Source organism: Pinus tabuliformis, chromosome 1_2 (genome assembly GCF_031772625.1).
Source record: "Pinus tabuliformis cultivar Carrire ecotype Pingquan chromosome 1_2, CPIR1, whole genome shotgun sequence".
Lineage (NCBI taxonomy): Eukaryota > Viridiplantae > Streptophyta > Pinopsida > Pinales > Pinaceae > Pinus > Pinus tabuliformis.
The window spans coordinates 446,263,479-446,284,696 of NC_142298.1; the positions used below are offsets into that span (position 1 = coordinate 446,263,479).

Below are 21,218 nucleotides of genomic sequence, written 5' to 3' on the forward strand. Positions count from 1 at the left end.
TCTGCCAAGTCTGGTATCCTCTTGTCTTGGCTTGTCTTTTGCATTTTTGTTAATCATGTTCTATCTACAGTTACTGTCAATGTGATTTATGGTTAATGTGATTGCTATTGGAAAACTAAATTGGAAATTGTCATTGGGCTGTTAAGGGAGCATTGAAGTAATTGTGCTAAGCATAGAACATACCATTGTTAACTAAAATTAACAGATTCATTTGTGGTTATTGAATGAGCTTAAGTAAAGGTACCTTAGGGCAAGAGGACATGTGGGTTTTTGTTCAAAGCATTTAGACTATTGATCTCGTATTCATTCTTCAGGTCATTATTACGGAGGCTTGTCATTGCTCATCGAAAATATTTTGTTGTTTTGTGGAATTTATTTTCAAAAGGTCCCATTAGGCTTTGTTCTAGAGGTTGCTTAACATTGCTGACTTGGGGACCCTTTTGTTTGTTATATGACACTATGAGTTAGTTGTTGTTTGCCTCCTTTTTGCCTAGTAGACCACGACCCTAACTTTAAGATAAACACTATAAAGGTTAAAGAAGGGTGCCCTCTCTTTGATTCTTTTTGGTTTCTGCAATGATGAGCTGGAATCCTTTCTTAAAGGGCATATACATGATGACTTTCTCTCCTTGCTTCTATTGGTTGATCAGGTGATCCTCTTAGCTTCCTTTATCAAAGGGGTTGTAGAGACATATTGATGCCTCACCTAGCTTTTGTGATCTTTGAGTGTGGATGGTTAACTTTGTAAGGCTATCAAAATGTGCTCTCTCTAACTACCACTTTTACTGCCAAGTGGAAGAGATTGAGATTGCCATGACCTATACATATATTTGGCGCTTAGTTCTCAAGGCCTTGATTTAGTTTGAGACATGCTTTCTAGTTATGATTTAATAAGGGATATGGCTCCCCTGTCCGACCTCGGAGATGGTGCTTCTAGGGTTACTTCTAGGATATGGCATCCAAAATGCATGTTTTAGATACGATGTTTAGAGTCTAGAGTCACATCCTTTAAGATTCTAAGGATTCAATATCTAGATTGCTTTTGGTTCATTGGGATAGGATAAAGGGAGTGTATCATTATGTGACAATGCATCATTTGTTGGAAAGGGAACAATTCCTTAGTCCATTGGTAATGAGGAGTTCAACGCCTATTCTTTGCACCTTAAGGCCATCATTAGAGTTGCCTCTTTCCTTCATGGAGTTTGGATTCTAGGAGGTTTTGCTCTTGGTATGGATTGGTACCTTGTCATTTCCCTCTTCTCTTTTGAGTCTATTGCTTCTATAGGTCCTTTTTGATATGTCGTCAATTTTTAGAGGCTTCCCAATCAGTAGCCATTTCTCTTGGTCGCTAGCTTGCTTTCAGGGATTTTTTAGATTCTCTAGGCCACCTCTTGTCATCCGAGCAATATTTGAATAATGTGATGAGAGAGGACATCTGTAGGTAATACATTTAGGTCACTTAGACTGCAACCTTGTAGGGGCTTGTTGCAAAATGACTTTTTATCCCAAGAAATTGATGTAGTCAAGGGACAACTTTATTTGTTAGCCTTGTATATACATGCACACATTGGATCCCCCTTGAATAATTTAAGTTGAATGTTGTTGATGATAGTGGCATTAGGGAGGTATTTCTGCATAGATCTAAATGTTTAGATGTGTGGAAATCATCCAAAGGACTTTTGCAATATTTGAATAATTTGATGAGAGAGGACATCTGTGGGCAGTGCATTTTAGGTCACTTAGATTGCAACCTTGTAGGGGTTTGCTGTAGGATGACTTTTTATCCCAAGAACTTCATGTAGTTGAGAGACAACTTTATTTGTTAGCCTTGTGTATACACACAAACATTGGATGCACGTGGTCATGATCCCGATTGGATAATTTAAGTTGGCTCTTATTAAAATGATAGCATCAGATAGGTCCTTTCGCATAGGTCTAAGTGTCTAGACATGTGGAAATATTCCAAAGGACCTTTAACCTTATTAAATCACTTTAATTAGAGGAATTTCTAAAGTAATTTCCTTTTATAAGAAAAAGTGATTTAATGTAATGAAATGCAAAGATTGTTTGCATTAGTGAATTAGATAAATCTCAATTGTTAGTCTTAAGCGAAGTTGAGATTAATCTCAACTGTCGATCACTTTGGAGGTTATGGTTGTGGATTTAATCAGTGACTCATACTTATAAAAGGAAGGCTAGGGTAAGGGAGAAAACACATCAAGTGGGCACATAACAATGAGATTGTGAGATCTTAGTGATTGGGTGGAGAAGGACATCGATTCAAGTGTGTAGGGTCCAAAGGAAGAAGGACAAGGAACAACAAGGGAGAAGGATCCAATAGCCAGCAAGATCGAAGGACAAGTTTTGAGGGTTTGACCAATGGGAATAATTCTAGGTTTTTGTTATTTGTATTTTCCTTAGAGGGCCATTTTCCCCGTAATGGAGCCCTTGTATGTTGAATATTTTAATTAATGAAATAGTAGATTTGAAGAGCATAATTTATTTGTGTGCATGTGTATGAGATTGGTTGATTTTTGCTTTTGTTGTTTTATTTTACTTGTTCAAATTCGGACAATGGAGTTATTTAACAATCTACAATTAATTAATTAGTAAGTGATTTACTAGGGAATAACTTGCCTGTAGCTGGGGTTAAGGAAATTGAACATGGTATTAGAGCTTGCACTTTGAGACGGAGGCCAGTTTTTGGGTTTTGCATAGATTAACCAACAATGATTTGGTGGATGTCATTCTTCAAAGGGAAAGAGGGAGGCCGAAACAATCAAGGGTTTGTTAGAAATTAAATTTTTGTGGGTGTTTTTGAAGGCCAAAACATAGATTTATAGAGATTTGTAGCAGATCTGCAAGGAGATCTTAACAGATTTATGAACCAACAACATTTTTTTATTCTTGTTGGTTGTAGAAAGACTTAGCACACAACATATTTTTATTAGATCTAAGTAAGGTAACAACGAGTCTCATATTTGATGATGAGTTGGATGGAGCATCTAAGTTCTTGTCCTAGAAGGCAAGGGTGACCTTTCTTTTAAATAAGCATGACTTTCAAGAGATTACATAAAAGGTTGTCCTTGTAATGATAAATGCAACACTCAATGTGACTCATGAGAAGAAGGACATCAGAGCCTAGAGAGTTATCATGGATGCTATAAAGGATCATTTGATCTCGCACTTGGCATAGAAGCAATTGGCTAGAGAAATGTTTGAGAGTGACACCATGAACAAGAAGATGATTTTGAGGAACAAGCTTAGATACATCAAGATGTCAAGGTTTGATAACATTACCAACTATCTCATGAAGATTGTCTAGCCAAGTGATCAACTCACAACAATCGAGGAGAAGGTGGAGGACATAGAGCTCGTGAGAATAGCACTGAATGGCTTTCCCAAGTCATGGGAACCACTTGTCAATGGAGTTTTTGCTCAGTAGAAACTTCCCACCTGGAAGAGGCTTTGGAATGATTGCATCCACAAAGAGGTCTAGGAGGAGTCTAAGGTGCAATAGGCAAGGAGATGGAGAGGAGAACTTGGCCTTGGTCATTTTGGCCATGAAGGGCAAAGGCAAGGGTTCCAAGGCTAATAATGAAGGATCATAGTCAGGGAAGGACTCGAGCAAGCTCAAGTGCTTCATTTGCCACAAGAATGGGCATTATGCATCACAGTTTCTTGAGGAGAAGGGGAAGAGGATGTCACAATAGACAACAACATCATCATAGGTACAACTTGATGAGTTTGCAGTGAAGTTCAAGGAGGACTTCTCATTGGTCTCTTATTTATCTACCAACACCATCATCAAGAGTGCTCAGTACTTGGAAAGTGGTTCATCCTGCCATATGATAGAAGCACATGTGTTGTTTATCAATTTGATGGAGAAATAATTGGGGATTTAGGTGGAGCTTGGAGATGATGCCAAATATGCAATGAAGGGAGAGGGAACTATTAAGTTCTAGGGCGAGTAAGAAGGAATGTTGGAGGCCAAGGGCGTGTTGTATGTACTAGGGCTGAAGAAGAACTTGCTCCCAATATCAGTCATGGAGGATAAAGGATATGTAGTCATGTTCAGGAAGGGGCGGGTGCTCATTCATCTAGAAGATACTAGCCGAGACACAATAATGGAAATTAAGGTTAGATAAGGCAACTTATACCGATTGAAGGGCAAGCTTGTTTAGGATTTTGTACATGGTAGTGACAACATGTGCGAGTTGTGGACGATGAGACACTTGCACTACAAAGCATTGCAAATTCTTAGTGATATTGTCATTAGTATCCTAGATTTTAGTGTTGATTAATAGGGCATGTGCAGAGGGTGTGCGCTTGGCATGAATGCCAAGGCTACTTTCATGAGCAACGAGAGTAGGTCCAAGGGGATCTTGGATTTCATTTATTTAGATGTATGTTAGTCGTTGTTAGTGGCATCGTTGCAGGGAGCACCATTCTATGTCATGTTTATTGATGACCATTCCTTGAAATCATGGATCTTCCTCATGAAGATAAAAGATGGGATCTTTATTCGGTTCCAAGACTTCAAGACCAAAAGTGGAGAACTAGACAGGCCAGACGATCAAGATCTTGAGGTCAGATAATGGGGGTGAGTACACCTCCAATGGCTTAAAAGATTTCTACAAGGAGTTGGGAATCAAGAGGGGGATCACAGTCTTATACAACCCACAATAGAATGGGGTTGTAAAGAGAAATAATTAGTCCGTGATCGTTTCTTCCAAGGCTATGCTACATGCTCAATATTTGCCTATGTTTTTTTGGGCAAAGGCGTGTAATACTGGGATATGGATGTAGAACAAGAGTCCTCACATGAGATTGGTGGACAATACTCTTGAGGAAGCTTTAACAAGGGTGGAGCTAGAGATCAGACACTTGAGGGTCTTTGGTTGTCCAGTATACATCCCTGTGCCTATGGAGAAGACGACAAAGCTAGAGCATTCAAGAGAGAAGGGGATATTTGTTGGATAGTGTGAGACCTTAAAAGCTTACATGATCTATATACCAGTGCAGGGGAAGACAGTTGTGAGCAGAGATCTTAAGTACGAGGAGAACTTGGCATCTGTGAAGTTTCATGAGTTTCCACTAGCTATGACAAAGGTCAAGGAGTAGGATGGTTTGAAGGTAGAACACCATGAAAATATTTCCAGTTTAGGGAGTCAAGCTTCAGGTGGGGAGGAGTCAATATCTCGTCTCTGTTTCGTTAGGAGGCCCAAAAGGTTTGAGTAGACATTGAGGGATGATCGGGAGCATGTGGAGGCTCATAGGAGCACGAGGGAGAGGTCTCCAAAGAAGTTTTGCACTACATGCCATTGAAGACTAACATCGTTGAGGAGGCAACAAAGTAGGAAGTTTGGAGGAATGCCATGGGACATTGTGCGAGGACTGGAGGTAAAGCCAATTGTAGGTGGCTCTGACACGTACTTCCGCACATGTCAATGTGTTTAGATGTGTGGAATTTGAGACCGAATCTCAACCGTCAATCAGTTAGGTCGAAGCGTCTAGATGTGTGGAAGTTGAGATCTAATCTTTTCCGTCAATCACTTTGGAGATTAGGGTTGTGGATTTAGTTAATAACTCAAACTTATATAAAAGGAAGGCTAGCCTAAGGGAGAAGATACATCAAGTGAGCACAAGATAGTGGGGTAGTGAGATCTCAATCATTGGGTGGAGAAGGGCATTTATCCAAGTGTGCAGGTTCTAGAGGAAGAAGGACAAGGGGCAGCAAGGGAGAAGGATCCAGCAGCCAGCAAGATCAAAGGACAGGTTTTGAAGGTTTGAAACTTTGATCAGTTGGAAAATTTCTAGGTTTTTGCTGTTTGAATTTTTCATCAGAGGGCCACTTTACTAGTAAGGGAGCCCTTGTATGCTGAAGATTTAATTAATGAAACAACAGATTTGAAAGGCTGAATTTATTGTGTGCATGTGTATGAGGTCGGCTGATTTTTGCTTCCGCTGTTTTATTTATTTATGTATCTGTTAAAATCTTAGCAGTGCATTTATTCAGTAATCTGTAGTTAATTAATTAACAAGAAGTGACTTACTAGGAAATAACTTGCTTGTACGTGGGGTCAAGGAAATTTAACTGCTCTCAACAACTTTGGATTGAGATTGATCAGTAAATTCGGCATCTTGATAGGATTTGCCAGCTATGACTATTACATCAGAATGAGTGGGGACTTCTCTCCACATTCTTCTGTTATCTAGACTAGATATGTCTAGCTCTTCTCACAAGGTAAATTTTCTTACATTTATCGTAGTTCTTGTGTGGACATGCCCTAACAAATGCCTATTCCACACAAGGAAATAAACAACAGAAAGAGTCCCATACTGGTCCATATATCAGATCAGTGAGGCCACATTTTTCCTATTGATCTCCTCTTGACGGGTCATCTGACTTTCATGATAGTTTCAAAGAACCCCAGGTCCCAACCCCGGTATTTACATCACCAAACCTCGAGACGAATTTTATAGATATCCTAGATCCAGATAAAATCAGCAATGTGATTGCTATTGTTGGTGTTTTCATCTCTTGACTCTATCCAGATTCCAGTCATGGGCCATACACATCCTCTTCAAAGCTAATTTTTGTGGAACAATCAAAGTCACCAGACTTGACCTGGCACAAGCTTTGCTTTTGGCCATAATGCTGGTGACTGTGGTTTTAGATCTTACAATATTGAAAATTGATGCAGTAGGGCAAGATAGACTCTTATATGTTTAATACCAAATGTCCATTAGGAGTTCAGATGCCTGCATGTCAACATGTTAATGCAGCTACCTGGATGCATCTGGAAAGAACATATCCCAAATGAGGCACCCTTTGCATCCTGATGACGAAAGTGTTTGTTTTCGTGTTTTTCTTTTAGAATATACTTGTTAATGAGTCTCTTTGGTGTCTTGTTCTCATGTTTAGTTTTTTGTCATTATCTGCTAGACACAAAAGGATTTTATTATTTTGATTGAAATTTGCTTTGTGGTTAGCAGCTATAAGGAGTTTTCCATGGAGTCTATAATCTGGCAGTTTTTTTTTTCAGGCTGCTGCAGCCAAAGGAGAGGCCCCACTAGGACTTCCTGTAAAAAAGGGTAGTCATGGTTCATCGGCCACAAATTCCGAGGTGATGCGAGAACCAAGGGCTGTGATTTATGTCATATTAGTTTGCCTCTTTTTTTTTGATTTTTGAAAATAAATTCCCATTGATGTGACCCGATATTATTTTGTTAGTATTAGCATTCATAATTCATTTTCTTTTCTTTGGTTTTCTTATAAAAATTCATTTGATTGCACTGCTCAGCAGGGTAATGATGGTGGCCAGCCAAAGGCAACAGATGCATTAGCAGGGGAGCTATGGGAGGTGAAAAAGGAAAGGATCAGAAAGGCTTCTATCTATGGGAAATTACCTGGCTGGGATCTCCGCTCTGTAAGTTCAAAATACACCTTTTAGATACATATGAATTATACCTTCGCGTGATATTAAGAAGGAAAGTATTGTTACTATATTTTCTGTCTTGCTTGATTAGCAAGAGAAAGGAAAAGGAGAAATCATTACTGTTAATAATTGTTTCCAAGTTCTTGAGATATGGAGAATGCAATTCGTTAGTTCTGACAACTACTGAATGGATTTTTGTGTTGGGAAGCCTTGTATTATCGGAGCAATGGATGCTATTCTTGATCAGTATCGTTTGGCACCAATATGCAGTTTTAACCTTCTTTTTTTTTCTCTAATAAGATTTCGCTGAAGATATTGTAGAATATTGCTCTAGTTTCATATATCAGGCCATTCAGAAATTGGCATATTGTAGTCAATTGTCCTTAGGATTTATAGTGTTTCTACTGAGCTTCCTTTTGTCAACCAAATATGTCCCAGAATCAACAAATTAAGAAAGTAAAAACCAAAAGAAAAGATTTCCACCTATGGAAAGAAAGTGCTATCATAGTGGAAAATTATAAATATGTTATGCAGAATGAAAGAAAACTGAATGGACGATTGTCCAAAAGTGGTCAATGGCATCAGAGGTTATTTTGGAGTCCTGGCATTTGCATTTGAAAGTAAAACATAAAAATACAAATTTTTAGACATGATAATTTGTCTTTGCATTTCCTTGAAACAAAGAAAAAATACAATTCCAGATGTAAATTCATGATCTTTGGAGTTTTTTGAATAAGCATTACTTGAAAAAAAAGTAAATCTAGTCAGGGATTTGAAGTTTTGGAAATGCAGAATGGATTTGCGTAGTGAAATTTATCAGTTTGACATGGCATGGCTTTACTATCTCTTAATGATATCATCATTAACTTGTAGTTGGGTATTTGAACGTGATGGTTTTACTTGATGGCTATGTCACTTGACAATGGGATAGTTTCTCCAATCCTCAAGGGACTGTTGTGAACATAAATATGTATAATATAATATAAATAAATAAATATAAGAATTAATAGGTATAATTAATAATTATGAAGGGTATGTCTCAAAGGACATGACTTTTCATGAAAGGGCATCCCATCTAGGTATATATATGGGGCCCTCATTTGTAACCCTATCATATCATTCTTTTATACAATATCAATATATATTTTACTCTCAATGGATTTCTTTATTGTTTTCTGAGTCTTTTGGATATTTTGCTGGCAGGCCATATTTTTCTGTCACTTTTGGTATCAGAGTCAATTTTGATCACGACCTTTGGCCACACTCCTGAAATCTTACTTGACTTGGTCTTTGGCGACACTCATTCCTTTTTATCAGAGCTTCTTTGATCTCACTGTCTTTGACCAAAATTAGGCTGTTGGCCATTTAAATTTAGAATTTCTGTTGGAGAGAGAATTACTCTACCACTAACGAAATTTAAAGTTTTGGATATCGTAATAGGTTACAGAAGTGCCACCTTTCATTTACAGTTCAGAATTCCTCATGAAGAAAGACTACTACACTACAAATTGAGCGACAAGTTGAAGAAATGCCAGGTCAAGGAAATTCAATAGTTAAGTCGATAAATCTGGTATACATTGGTAATAAATCACAGCCTCGTGCCATACACCCTGTAAACACCATAGCAGTCATCCAGCCACTGCCATACAAGGAAATTGCACCACAACCACATCTGTCTGTACAACAGCCAATTATGAATCGTTACAGACATTAAATAATGCTTCCTGCAACCATACAGTCGCCAATTTGTTCAATGGCCCTTTAGTACAGATCCATTTGTAAAACACAGACACTGCTTCTGTACTGCCTTTGTCCAATCCACGAGCTGTCAATGAGTTGTTAATCGGCCTTTAAAACACTGGTCCATACCATCTGAAGCTTATCTGTATGCCATCAATTTCTGTACAGATTTAGACTGTATGATCCACACCCGCATCCATACAACAATCTCTAGATATTCATGTAGCGATCTCCATTTGTCTGTACAACATTTTCTAGCAAAAAAATTGCGGGAATTCCAAATTCACGTCTATACTTCGGCCTTGTCGGTACTGTCATACAATAAACCACAGGGTCTCTACCTCATTACCAGGTAATGTTTGCATTCTTTCAATAATCATTAGTATTACACCGCCAATATCAAGGGTATGGTATCTTCATAAAAGGGTTGAAACGTTTTTATATCAAATTAATTGCTTTTTATGTCAACAGAATCCAAAAAGGGAAAATTAAGATTTCAAGTCACATCGATCAAAGATGATCTTATTCATTGGAAGGAAGGTTAGAAAAAGGTACTTGTAGAGTATAAAAAGGGGATTAGATTCAAAAGGGGGAAATTATGAAAAGTTAAATTATTTATGAAGTATTATTATTATAAAATTATAAAGTTAAAAGTATTGCAAGAGGTTATAAGAGTTTAATCTTAAAGTTTGAAAAGATTAAAAAAGAAGTATTGTTTACAAAAGTTAAAAGGGATATTTTGAAAATGACAAAAATCACGCAATGAAGATTCTCTCGTAAAGGTAGTAGATATCATGTTATGGATTATGTACATTAAAGGGGAGTAGTCAAGGAAAATAATAATACTGTAATCAACGAGAACCATGAGGAAATTTACATTAACATCAATTTGGCAAATCAATTATTAATTCTAGAACCAAATATAATTGAGAAACAATATGAAATTAAAGACTTGCAAGTAATAATTGATGACTATGAATGTATATCTCAATTTAGTGTTGTAACTATGTTTAACGAAGAAATCAATATAATTTCTGGTTTATCATGTTTGGAACACTGCATACCTTCATGTTAAATATGGAGTTTTTTTTCTATGTTTCCATAGAAGAAGAAGACGAAGATGATGACATTTAACGACATTACAATGAAGTAAAAAACAATAATACCTTCATCGAAAGACTTTAAAGAGATTTCGAATGTGATTTTTCAAGGAAATCAAAAGTTAATATTAAGGATGCAAGAAGAATATGAAAAAGTTATAAAATAAAAATGAAGAAATTTCTCACTCGAAAGATCATAGTCAGAAATTATTTGCACAAGTCAATGAGACCCAAGGTTACGAAGCAAACATTAGAACAAGGAAAGGAAGATCTCAAGAAGAAACTCAATGAAGGCCTACTAGAATGAGATGAAGAAAATTCTCGCTTGAAGAGCCTTCATCAAAAGTTTTTAGAAGAAATAGAAACGTGAGTATGAAAACATCAAAAATAAAATCAATGAATCAAACACTGAATAAATTTCATGTCTCCGATATCATAATCAAAGTCTACCTACGCAAATTAATAAACTTAATGATAAGAAATCATTAGAAAACAAATAAGGGGAACTTATCACAGAAGAAGCATCAAAGTATCTAGAAGTAACAATCCAAGTTGATGAGAAGGGAACAAATAATGATCCAGGCAATATCACAATTCAGAAGAATCACAATTTACCTGAAGTAACAATCCAAGTTGATGTTAGCTATAGTTCAATTGACAGGAATTCCAAATGAAGATCCAACAATCAACCAAGCAACATCAATTCCTGAAGGAAATCATATATTTGAAGTAAATGAAGAAATCACCACTAGCATGATAAGGGAAAATCAGGTCACAAAAACTCCTTATTAACATCCAAATCATAAGAGAAGACATCTCAAACAGTGAGTGTATCCATATCACTTAGGATAGAAACAAATGACTTGTGCTCTAAAGAATATTGATATCAACACGATTTAATTCTTATGATAACAATTCATCTCAGATATCAAGTGCGTGCAAAGTTCCATAGAAGATCAAATTGGGATGGTTAGATCGTTTCTCAATTCGACAATTTTGTTCAACACTTAGATTCATATTGCCTTGTATCATTGAAGATGTTAGCTCCAAGAAAAAGATATCATGACAAAGATATAAAGACATTACAAGATAAAGAAAAGTATCTGAAGTCTTACATGCATTATAAAAGTCCTAAAAATTATAAATGCAGGCTCTGAATGTGGTCTAAAGACTCTCAGTGAACAACGCTTAGTTTAGGGTATGCTCTCTAGGGTGAAACCATGTGTTGCAAAGCCATCCTTTTAGGCTTCCCTTGCAAGTAATCCTTGAATAAAATAATAAAGAAAGCTGTAGAAAACCCCTAAGAATATGACATTCCACTTCTAAGGTTTAATTTGATTCGTTCACAAGCTTTGAATGTGTCAAACATGCCACATGTCATCCTCCCAGGCCCATTCTCCTCTAATAAATGATTATTCTTTGACAAGAGTGCAAAAGAAAGGTACTCTAGATGCATTTGTGGGAGTGCTCCTCATATAGTGTGCATGTGACTTTGAACAAAGGGTAGAGATGCCACGTGTCATATCTCCTAAAGGGTGTCTCCCAGGTACCAAAGTTTATTTCTTGGTTATTGTTATTCTTGTACAAACTTTGGACACATGGCAAAAGATTGTAGGGCATATCACAAAGATAAATATAATGGTCCTCGTCAATCTCCGAGAAGCAATTTTGCAAGAAGTCATGAATTCTTATTCAAGAACAACATAGAGTGCTTCAAGTGTCATAACATTGGTCATATGGCACGTAATTGTAACTTGATTTGGACACCTTCTCAAGCTAGAACTATGCCAGAAAAGAAAGTTATACAAGTATGGAGAAGAAAGCAAATACAATCTGAAAATCTCCTGAGCTCTCCAGCCAACAACACATGTTGTTGACTTGATGAAGATATTCTTGATATTTCGAGTGTTTGATGATGGGATTCTGCCAAAAAGAGACCATTTATATAGTTAGGGGGAGCTTGTGATTCTTGATCATTATTGCAGAAGCTATTTGTGAAAGGGTCCTTATGAAATCCTTGATGAGCTATATTAACAATCATTCTTTGATAAAGATCATTTCTTAGGAGCACTACATTGAAGAACATGATCTTGTAACCATTCTTTGGACTGTTGTTGAAGATGTTTTTTTCCACTTGATCACTATGGATAAATTGGAACAGCAGAGAAGGCCATCCAATGCTAGAGAAATAGGGAAAATAACTATGTTGCTGTTATTACAGATGTTAAATGTCTTGACTCAGGGATTTAATGTGAGAATAGGTAAATTATGGACACAAATAGAGGCAACCTTCAAACAAATAGATACATATGGGAATGGAGCTTGAAGCAAGAGCAGTTGGCAGCATCTAACAAAACTGAAGCATTGCAAAAAGATGCCTATCAGTAAAAAGAATTTAAAAGACAGTCACAGATTGGATATCAAAATATGCTATTGGAGATACTTGCAAAGACTTTTACAAGAACACAAGGAAAAGATGGCTCATCAAAAGGACTATAGAAAGGAGAATGTTGCAGTCGAATATAGCTCAGTAACTTAAGGAGAAGCACAGAGATACAAAGGAACTTGGATATGAAGAAAGATAGAAATTTCAGTGGCGTCTTCTCCTGATTCAGACTATAAAGACTCCTTAATTTTGATTGTGAAGACAACAAAATTCAGATTGCAGAAGCATAAAAACTTGGACTTGAATATTTGGTGTATGGCGATTTGGAGTCTATTTGGAAGCATTGAAATGGAGCATCTTTAAGCATTGTTGAAGCCATGATAAAGTAGTTTTTGAGACATAAATAAGGGATAATGTCCTAGCTGATGATGAGGTAGCAATGCTTCTATCTTGAGTAAAAAGAAGAGCACCACGACAGGGGGAGTAACATACCCATGGAGATCTACTATTCATAAAGAACAAAAGCAGTTTGAGAGGGGGAGTCCTTGTGCACTCCTTTGCCATTGATGTCAAAGGGGGAGAGAATAAGAATATTTCCATCAATGACAAAGAGGGAGATTGTTAATCTAGGTTGTCATTGAAGTCAATATAGCAGTGTTTGTGATGGCAAATTCTTTGATACATGATTGCCCATTGATCATAATTCTCATAGTGATGAAAGTTTGATATATGATGATATGATGAGATGGAGGACCCAAGTGGATTGAATATATATATACAGATAGAATAGAAGCAGTAGATCCGTGAAGCAACAGGAGCAAGAAGCCAAAGAGGGGAAGCCATCGTGAAGTCAAAGAGTAAAATGAAGAGTTTATTGAAAGCCATCAAAGAAGCAAGTCATCAGAGCAATAGAAGCAGAAAACAAAGCAACAACGATAACAGAGGAGTAAAGAAGAAAACAAAGAACAATAGCGATAACAGAGGAGTAAAGAAGAAAACAAAGAGCAACAACGATAACAGAGGAGTAAAGAAGAAAACATCGGAGGAGCCATATCGGAAGTATCGCATGTAATATAAGGCCAAGAAGAACCGATAGGAAGAAGAACCGATAGGAAGGTAAGCCACAGGAGCAACAACTATCCGAAGAGTGGGGGTAGGCGCGTACAGATGTTTTGATCATGGTTGAAGGCCCGTGCTAAATCCTAGCCATCGATCTCATTACGTCACAGTCAACGGCGGGGGTTAGGCTTGGTTTTAACCCGTGTGCTAGTTGAAGACCCGCAGGCCGTAGATTTGATGACCTCGTATATCGAATGGATATCGGGTCATAAAGTGATCGGACGTTAAATCTCAAAACGAACCCGAACTTTTATAGATCAAGGATTTATAATCCTTATTGGCTCCGTAAAGGCGATTAAGCATCGTGCAAGTTCCCTAGCCGATATCGTTGTGAATAATTGGATCCAACGCGCCTTGATCAAACAGTGGAGGATCGACGATTGGGTTTGTTGATCGGGTGGATCAACAACCGTTAGATTAATGATGAGATCAATGGTGGAGAATTAATCCGATAAGACTTGGGATTGAGTGGACCCGAGAAGTTTATGAACATGGGTTTATTTTATTTGGGGTCCAGTCTTGTGCATTCAGGTGGGACTGACGTTCGTTGGCGGGTTCTGTGTTAAAGCGCTGCTTGGTGATTGGTTGGGTCTTTGTTTAAAACCCACCAATGTAAACACTTCTGATTTGTATTTATCGCATATCGAGGAGTCTTAGGAATAACTCCGATTTTTCATGAAGTTGCAATTGGATTAAAGGTGATGACGTGGCATGTGGGACCTCCATGTGGGTATAGTAGCTCTTATATGGTTTTCCGTGAATAATCAAGTCTATGGATAAAAGACTCTCTGATATATATTTTTAATATACAAGTCGGCCTCCCTCCAATAGACGTGTCCTTTGGTCATTGGTGAAACTCGTATAAAAGTGAGTTAAAATGCTTCAGTTATGAGTATCTATCTCGGGCACAAAAATAGAACATAAAGAAGTTCACAACTCGTGAACTTGAAGAGACAGAGGAAGCCGAAGGAACAATAGAAAGAAAGCCAAAGGTCAAGCGAACAAAAGTGGAAGCCGAAGGTGGAACGAGTGAAGAAGGAAGCCGTGAAAGGTCCAGTGGAAGAAGAAGGAAGCCGAAAGGTCCAACGGAAGAAGGAAGGCGAAGGTCGAACATTCTGTTGACTGGGTTACTTATTGAAAAGCTAGGACCTATGTTTGTGTGATTCAGATAACAGTTCAAAAGGACGCTCTAAAGATCTAAAAAGTTTATCTGAGTATGAACAGGGTTGTCTTTAATTGAACACATAATATGAAACCGCGACAGTCACTCCTCTAAAGAAGTCACTCCTGAAGCAGTCACTCCTAAAGCAGTTACTCCTGAAGCAATCACTCCTGAAGCAGCCACTCCTGAAGCATTTATCGCGATAGTGAGAACAAAGGCTTGAAACAGAGAGTTGTTTTTGTGCAGAGCTCAGTGTAGTTCATTATATACACATTGAATTTGTGTGGAGACTATTGAAGACCATGATGTATTAGTCATCATGATGTGACTTGGAGATTTTGCTTGGGTATAATGAAGAGCAATGGTGATACCTTCTATGAGACAAGGTTGTCATTAATGTAGTAGTGAAGCTGTAGATTGATAGAAGTTAGTGAAGAAGATTTTGGGGGCAAAGAATTACTATCTAACATATCTAGACAAAATATAGCAGTGGGTTGGAGCCCAGAGGGTTGGTGCCCTGAAGGTTGGAGCCTCGAACAAAGAAGGTAGGTGCCTTGACAAGATAGGGTCAAAGCCCTTGGCGTTGGTGCCTCAGAATTGGAAGGATTGGTGTCCTTGGAGTTGGTGCTCCTAAACACAAGGTTGGTGCCTTGAGAAGATAGGGTTGGTGCCTAGAGGTTGGAGCCTCACAAAATATCAAGTTGGTGCTTGGAAACAGGTTGGAGCCTGTGAGATTGAAGATCAGTGTCTTCATCAAGGGTTGGAGACCTATATATATTGTACCTAATTTATTGTAAAGATTATATTAATAAAAGCATTTATTTCTATTGTTCATTTTGTGTTCTAAATATAAATGATTTAACTGGTAAAAATAACAATTGAAAAGAAATACTGATTAACCTCCCCTCTTAGTATTTCTAACATTGCGAAAGCTCGAGTGTTTTCCAAGCTAGACTTGAGGCATGGGTACTACCAGGTGCGAATAACGGAAGGAGATGAGAAGAAAACTGCGATTGTGACAAAGCTATGGAAGTTTTGAGTTCCTTGTTATGCATTTCGGGTTGTGTAACGCTCCTGCTACCTTTTGCACTTTGATGAACGATGTACTACATCCATATTTGGATTCGTTCATACTAGTATACTTTTACGATATTGTGAGATACAGTGATAACATGGAGGATCATAAGAAACACTTGGCTTTGGTGTTCGAGGCACTGAAGAAAAATCAGTTGTACTTGAAGAAGTCGAATTGTATGTTTGCCTAGACGGAGAGTCCGTTCCTTAGACACATTGTAGGCCAAGGGCACATACGCATGGAGCCGAGCAGAGTGAAGGCGATAGAGGATTGGGCTGAACCGAAGAATGTCCATGATATGAGGGTGTTTTTGGGGATGACCAACTACCAGTGGAAGTTTGTAGAGGGGTACTCCAAAGTGACATCGTCACTGACAGACGTTTTAGAGAAGGATAAGCGATGGAATTGGATGGAGAAGTATCGTACAACATTTGAAGACTTGAAGAAGAGGATGGTTACAACACCGATACTGAAGTTACCTGACTTCAAGAGACCATTTGAGGTACACAAAGATGCTTAAGATTTTGTGATAGGAGGAGTTCCTATGCAGGATGGGCATCCAGTGGTGTACGAGAGTTAAAAGTTGCAGGATAAGGAATGACGGTATCCGGTTCATGAGTAGGAGATGGCTGCGATCATCCACTGTTTATAGGTATGGAGGCATTACTTGATTGGGAAGCCTTTTGTTGTCAAGATTGACAACATTGCAGTGAGTTATTTTGCAGCGAGTTATTTTGCATCACAACTGAAGCTGTCAGCGAATCAAGCTCATTGGCAAGACTTCTTGGCAGAGTTCAACATGACTATCGAGTATAGACCGGGTAGACTCAATGCAGTTGCAGATGCCCTTAGTAGCAAGGGATAGTGAGCCGCACCTGAGGAGGAAGAAGACTGGGCAGAATGAAGTAGGAGTCGAGTACAAATGACTGATGAGATGCAGAATAGACTTCAGGCAAGCATTGAGACAAATACTCAAGCACAAAGCATTGTGAAGCAGGTGAAGGAAGGAAAGACACAAAGGTTTTTTCTACGAGATGGACTCTTGTTCTTTGGGAATTGACTTTACATTCTGAAGTCATCAGGACTTAGGAGGCACCTCTTGAAGGAGTGTCACGACTCTCCATGGGCTGGCCAACCAGGGCAGTGTTGTTCTTTGGCATTATTGGAGAGAGGGTTCTTTTGGGAGAAGATGCGGGAGGATGTAGAGGAGTATGTACATATGTGCATCATTTGTTAGCAGGACAAATCGGATAACCAAAGGCAGGGAGGATTGTTGCAGCCTTTACCGATTCCAGAGAGACCATGGATGAGTGTTTCGATGGACTTCATCACTCAGTTACTGCAGGTACGTGGGTATAATGAGATTATGGTCGTGGTCGATCGTTTTTCCATGTATGCTGTCTTCATTTCGACACATTGTAAAAACAGCAATATTGTTATATACATGATATTTACCATATAAATGTGTCTTGATGCATATGTTAATGTCGTGATGTTTGTTTAAGATATTCCGCACTTAAACTAAATAAAATGATGAAAGATGAATGTTGTAGGTGTAGTTCAGAAAATGGCAAAGAAACTAAGATGTTAAGGCATTTAGCCGGTGCCACACGTAGCCCAATTGGGGAAAAAAGAATTGGGGGCATGACAGTTGTGTCCTGATCATGCACAATTCTTGGGAAATGCATGTTTTGCATGTATAGGTGTTGGACATGCAGACATGTTACACAAAGCCCTAATGGGGTGTATCCTGTCTTGTAGCTTGGCAGTAATAACATTCGTTGAATTCTTTGGCAGCTGTGGGGTTTAGAGAGAGAGAGAGAGACCAACAAGAGCTGTATGTAATTTTATTCTGTCTATCTACTGACTGTTTAGATGTTAAGAAACCTGCCTGTTGGTTACACAAATATAATATGATGCTTATAGATGCTATAATTAATGCTATTATATGTAAAATACAATACACACCTGCTTATTCTTCAAGGATACTGAAGCACTGTGCACTGTTTTTGGGTTTCTTCTAATGAGGAATGGTACAAAACTTATGGATTATTCTCTTTTTATATATAATGAAATTTGGTTATATCAACTTTAGTGTTAGCTTGCATCAGTGTAGTCATTTTAGTTCCAAGCTGTGTAAGATGCCTTCTGTTTCATATTATTACAAAGAACACAAGTCTACTTATCTTTTGACTTGCTTGCCTGCTGAGTTTGCTTCTGCTACTTGTTCAGTGTTCTATATGTCCAGTTGAGGTCTCTTATTCCAAATAAACTCTATACACCCTTGTTTGAACCATGGTTATTTAACATTAGTCGACCATTGCAGGATCCTATCCATGTCTAGCTTGTATGATTTTAATTTAGCACCGAATGACCTCAGGTTAACTATGCATAAGTTCGGTTCCTATGCCTTTGGTCTCTCTCTATATCTATTATACATGATTTTATCAAACTCTATATTATCAGCCCCTTTTTTTCAGCACCACTTTTCCTTCATTATACTGCTGGTTTTAACACTTTGTGTCTGACTGAAAATAGTACCACGTATTTTGAGGTCTACTATAGTGCCAGCTGTATATGCCCCACATCCTACCCAACAAATATTATATTCTAAAAAGTGATGGCTGAAAGAAAAATCTTAAATGGATTGTTTCGACTGGAAAAAGTGGATGATAAACATCTCTATGTAAAATTATCCATGTGCACTTCATGATGTTGATATTCTTGAATGTAGAACTACAATTCTTGCTGCATCTACTAAACGTTTATTGGTGATATTGATTGAGAAATTACGAGCAAGTAGAGCAAAAGACACCAAAGACTACTGAAGAATTAAACAAAATAATACACAAGTTAATTACTCAATTGACTTCTTCTAATATCCCTTTACTGTCTTCTTATGTATAAATTGCATACACAGTTGCAATAGATTATTTTCTAAGAAATCAGTTTTCGCTCTTCGGCATTGCTTTCAGCTTTTGCCTTTTATTCAAATGTTTGTTATGCTGATTTTACCTCTGGTAATTCTGCAGATTATTGTGAAAAGTGGTGATGATTGCAGGCAGGAGCATCTTGCTGTGCAGCTTATTTCTCATTTCTATGGTAATCATACTTATATTCCATCAAATTGAGGCTATGAAGGTTTTGGTTAGATATGAGGTTGGAAGGCCTATTTTATAGTTAAAGATTCAGCATTACATCGACATCATCAACCTAATTACAAATTGTAGCATTTATACTGGGAACCAGCTATATGGTGTTGCAATGCTCCGTGATTTACATTTAATTTCATTTGTAAATATTCCTGGGTGTCTTGCATATATCTGGATGTATCAGAGGATATTACAGAAAGCACTACTGCTTCTGCCTTGGCACTTGAAGGTTCTTTTGCAAACACTGTTTTGGCTATTTATTCTATTCTTTAATTGTTTTAGTTGTTACTCTTTAGGGTTAATACTCTTCCATTTGCGTTCCCCACCTTATTAGCTTCATTTCTGCATGTTCAGAAGTTGACTCTGGAAAAAATACACCTTTACATCTTGGAGGAGTGACTATTCATGCCAAAAACACACCTTTACACCTTTACCTTATTTTTTTCCATTTAAAGGGAAAGCCATAGACAATTTTTCCATTTTATGTCATGGCTAACTTTCATCGTATCCATAGGAAAATGATTGATGGAAAATCTCTCTATACTGTTCTGATAGTGAATGTTTGGTACATGTAATTTTTCTCAGCAACTGTGCAGACATTTATACACAATATGGACTTAATAAACTGTCTATGTAGGTGAAATCTGCTAACTGAGGTTCTTCATTCCAGAGCTTGTAATATGTTCAATCTGTACAATAAACACTCTTTGCCAGATATCATATGCCCTTTTCTGTCTGCACTATATGGGGTCACAAACTAAACACTCTTTGCCAGATATCATGTGCCCCTTTCTGTCTGCACTATATGGGGTCACAAACTAACAAGGAATATATTATTTTCCCTTTGAATGAGACAACATTGTCAGTGATGATAGCAATAGGCAACTTTTTCCTTCTTGTTTTTTGAACCTAAATGGTTTTAAAGATTGAGATATATCAATGTTACAAATGAGAAGAAAAGATCCATGGATGATTCTGAGTTTGCTGTTAATGCTATTATTGAAAGCATGCTTTTGAACATATAGTCTGCTTGTAGGTAGGTTCATGAGTGTTTAATTTTCATAAGATTTTGTATAACAGATCTGGTTGACTCAGAGCTGGTTTGGGATTGGGCTAGATGTAATCAACAGTTTTCTCTTTTTAAGTATAGGGGGTTTACGCAGTGCATTATATTGGATATCATTTTTGGGATTCAACTGCGTTAAGTAAGTCATTCACGTATGACCATTTCCATGAGAGGTAGTCGTAAGTGGCTAATTTCTCATGATTTGAATAGTTCACTTAGCACTCATTGCATCGGGTGATGCTCACAGGGGTGAACAAATCTATTATTGATGTTTACCAATATTCCTGTTGAATCGATAGATGCCATCCAGCCGGTTAAAAGTTATTACTTTATTGTGTGCACCTCATAAGGTAGATAATTTTATGAATGTCCAAGAAATGACCATCAAAGTAGGTCAATGGGAGTAAAAAATACATCCAGTGTGAGTATAATGTGGGATTGCAAAAGCAACTCCTAGATAATGCTGGAAACAAGATAAATGAAGCTACAAAAAAGGTGCAACATAGATAAGTATCTAACTAAGGTAATCACTAGGTCTAACCAACACCAAAAGTTATGATATCTATCTATCTATCTATCTATCTATCTATATATATATATATATATATATATAATATAGTAGTATCAAAAGTGCAGTGATACGAAGAAGTGAGAGTTCAATACTGGAAAATTGGGCATCTTGATGTTGATCAACATGGGGACAATGGGAGATTAGAGGATGATGGCTAGATCTCTGGGGTTTCATGATCGAGGGCAAGGTGGTTGATTGGGGCATTGGCTTGCTATCAGAGTCCTTGGGCATCATGGTGGAATCCTATTGTATGATCTTTGGGGGGGAGAGGGCGAGTGCGTAGGAGCTTGGAAGCCTTGCTCTCCTAATGTCCAATGTTGAAGGAAAGAAAATTCGGATAGGTATCCATTTGTTCAAATGAGATTGGGAGGCGCTCCTGTAGGTACGAGGCACCTTGCTTTGAAT

At 37.7% G+C, this 21,218-nt stretch overlaps 1 protein-coding gene across 15 annotated transcripts in view; it reads left to right on the forward strand.

Annotated features, from left to right (window-relative positions):
* The window catches only part of LOC149206275 (phosphatidylinositol 4-kinase beta 1-like), a 184,216-nt gene that overhangs the window by 78,014 nt on the left and 84,984 nt on the right, over positions 1-21,218 (forward strand). For 10 of the 15 annotated variants that reach the window (XR_016252539.1, XM_089395387.1, XM_089395383.1 and 7 more), the window contains 4 exons: positions 7,050-7,130; positions 7,308-7,433; positions 19,057-19,126; positions 19,361-19,405. Coding sequence is in view for 14 of the 15 variants with exons in the window: in XM_089395387.1 (XP_089251513.1) it covers positions 7,050-7,130; positions 7,308-7,433; positions 19,057-19,126; positions 19,361-19,405 (322 nt within the window). In the remaining variant the exon portion in view is untranslated. The remainder of the gene's footprint in view (positions 1-7,049; positions 7,131-7,307; positions 7,434-19,056; positions 19,127-19,360; positions 19,406-21,218) is intronic. The other 5 variants (XM_089395389.1, XM_089395388.1, XM_089395391.1 and 2 more) reach the window with 3 other exon arrangements.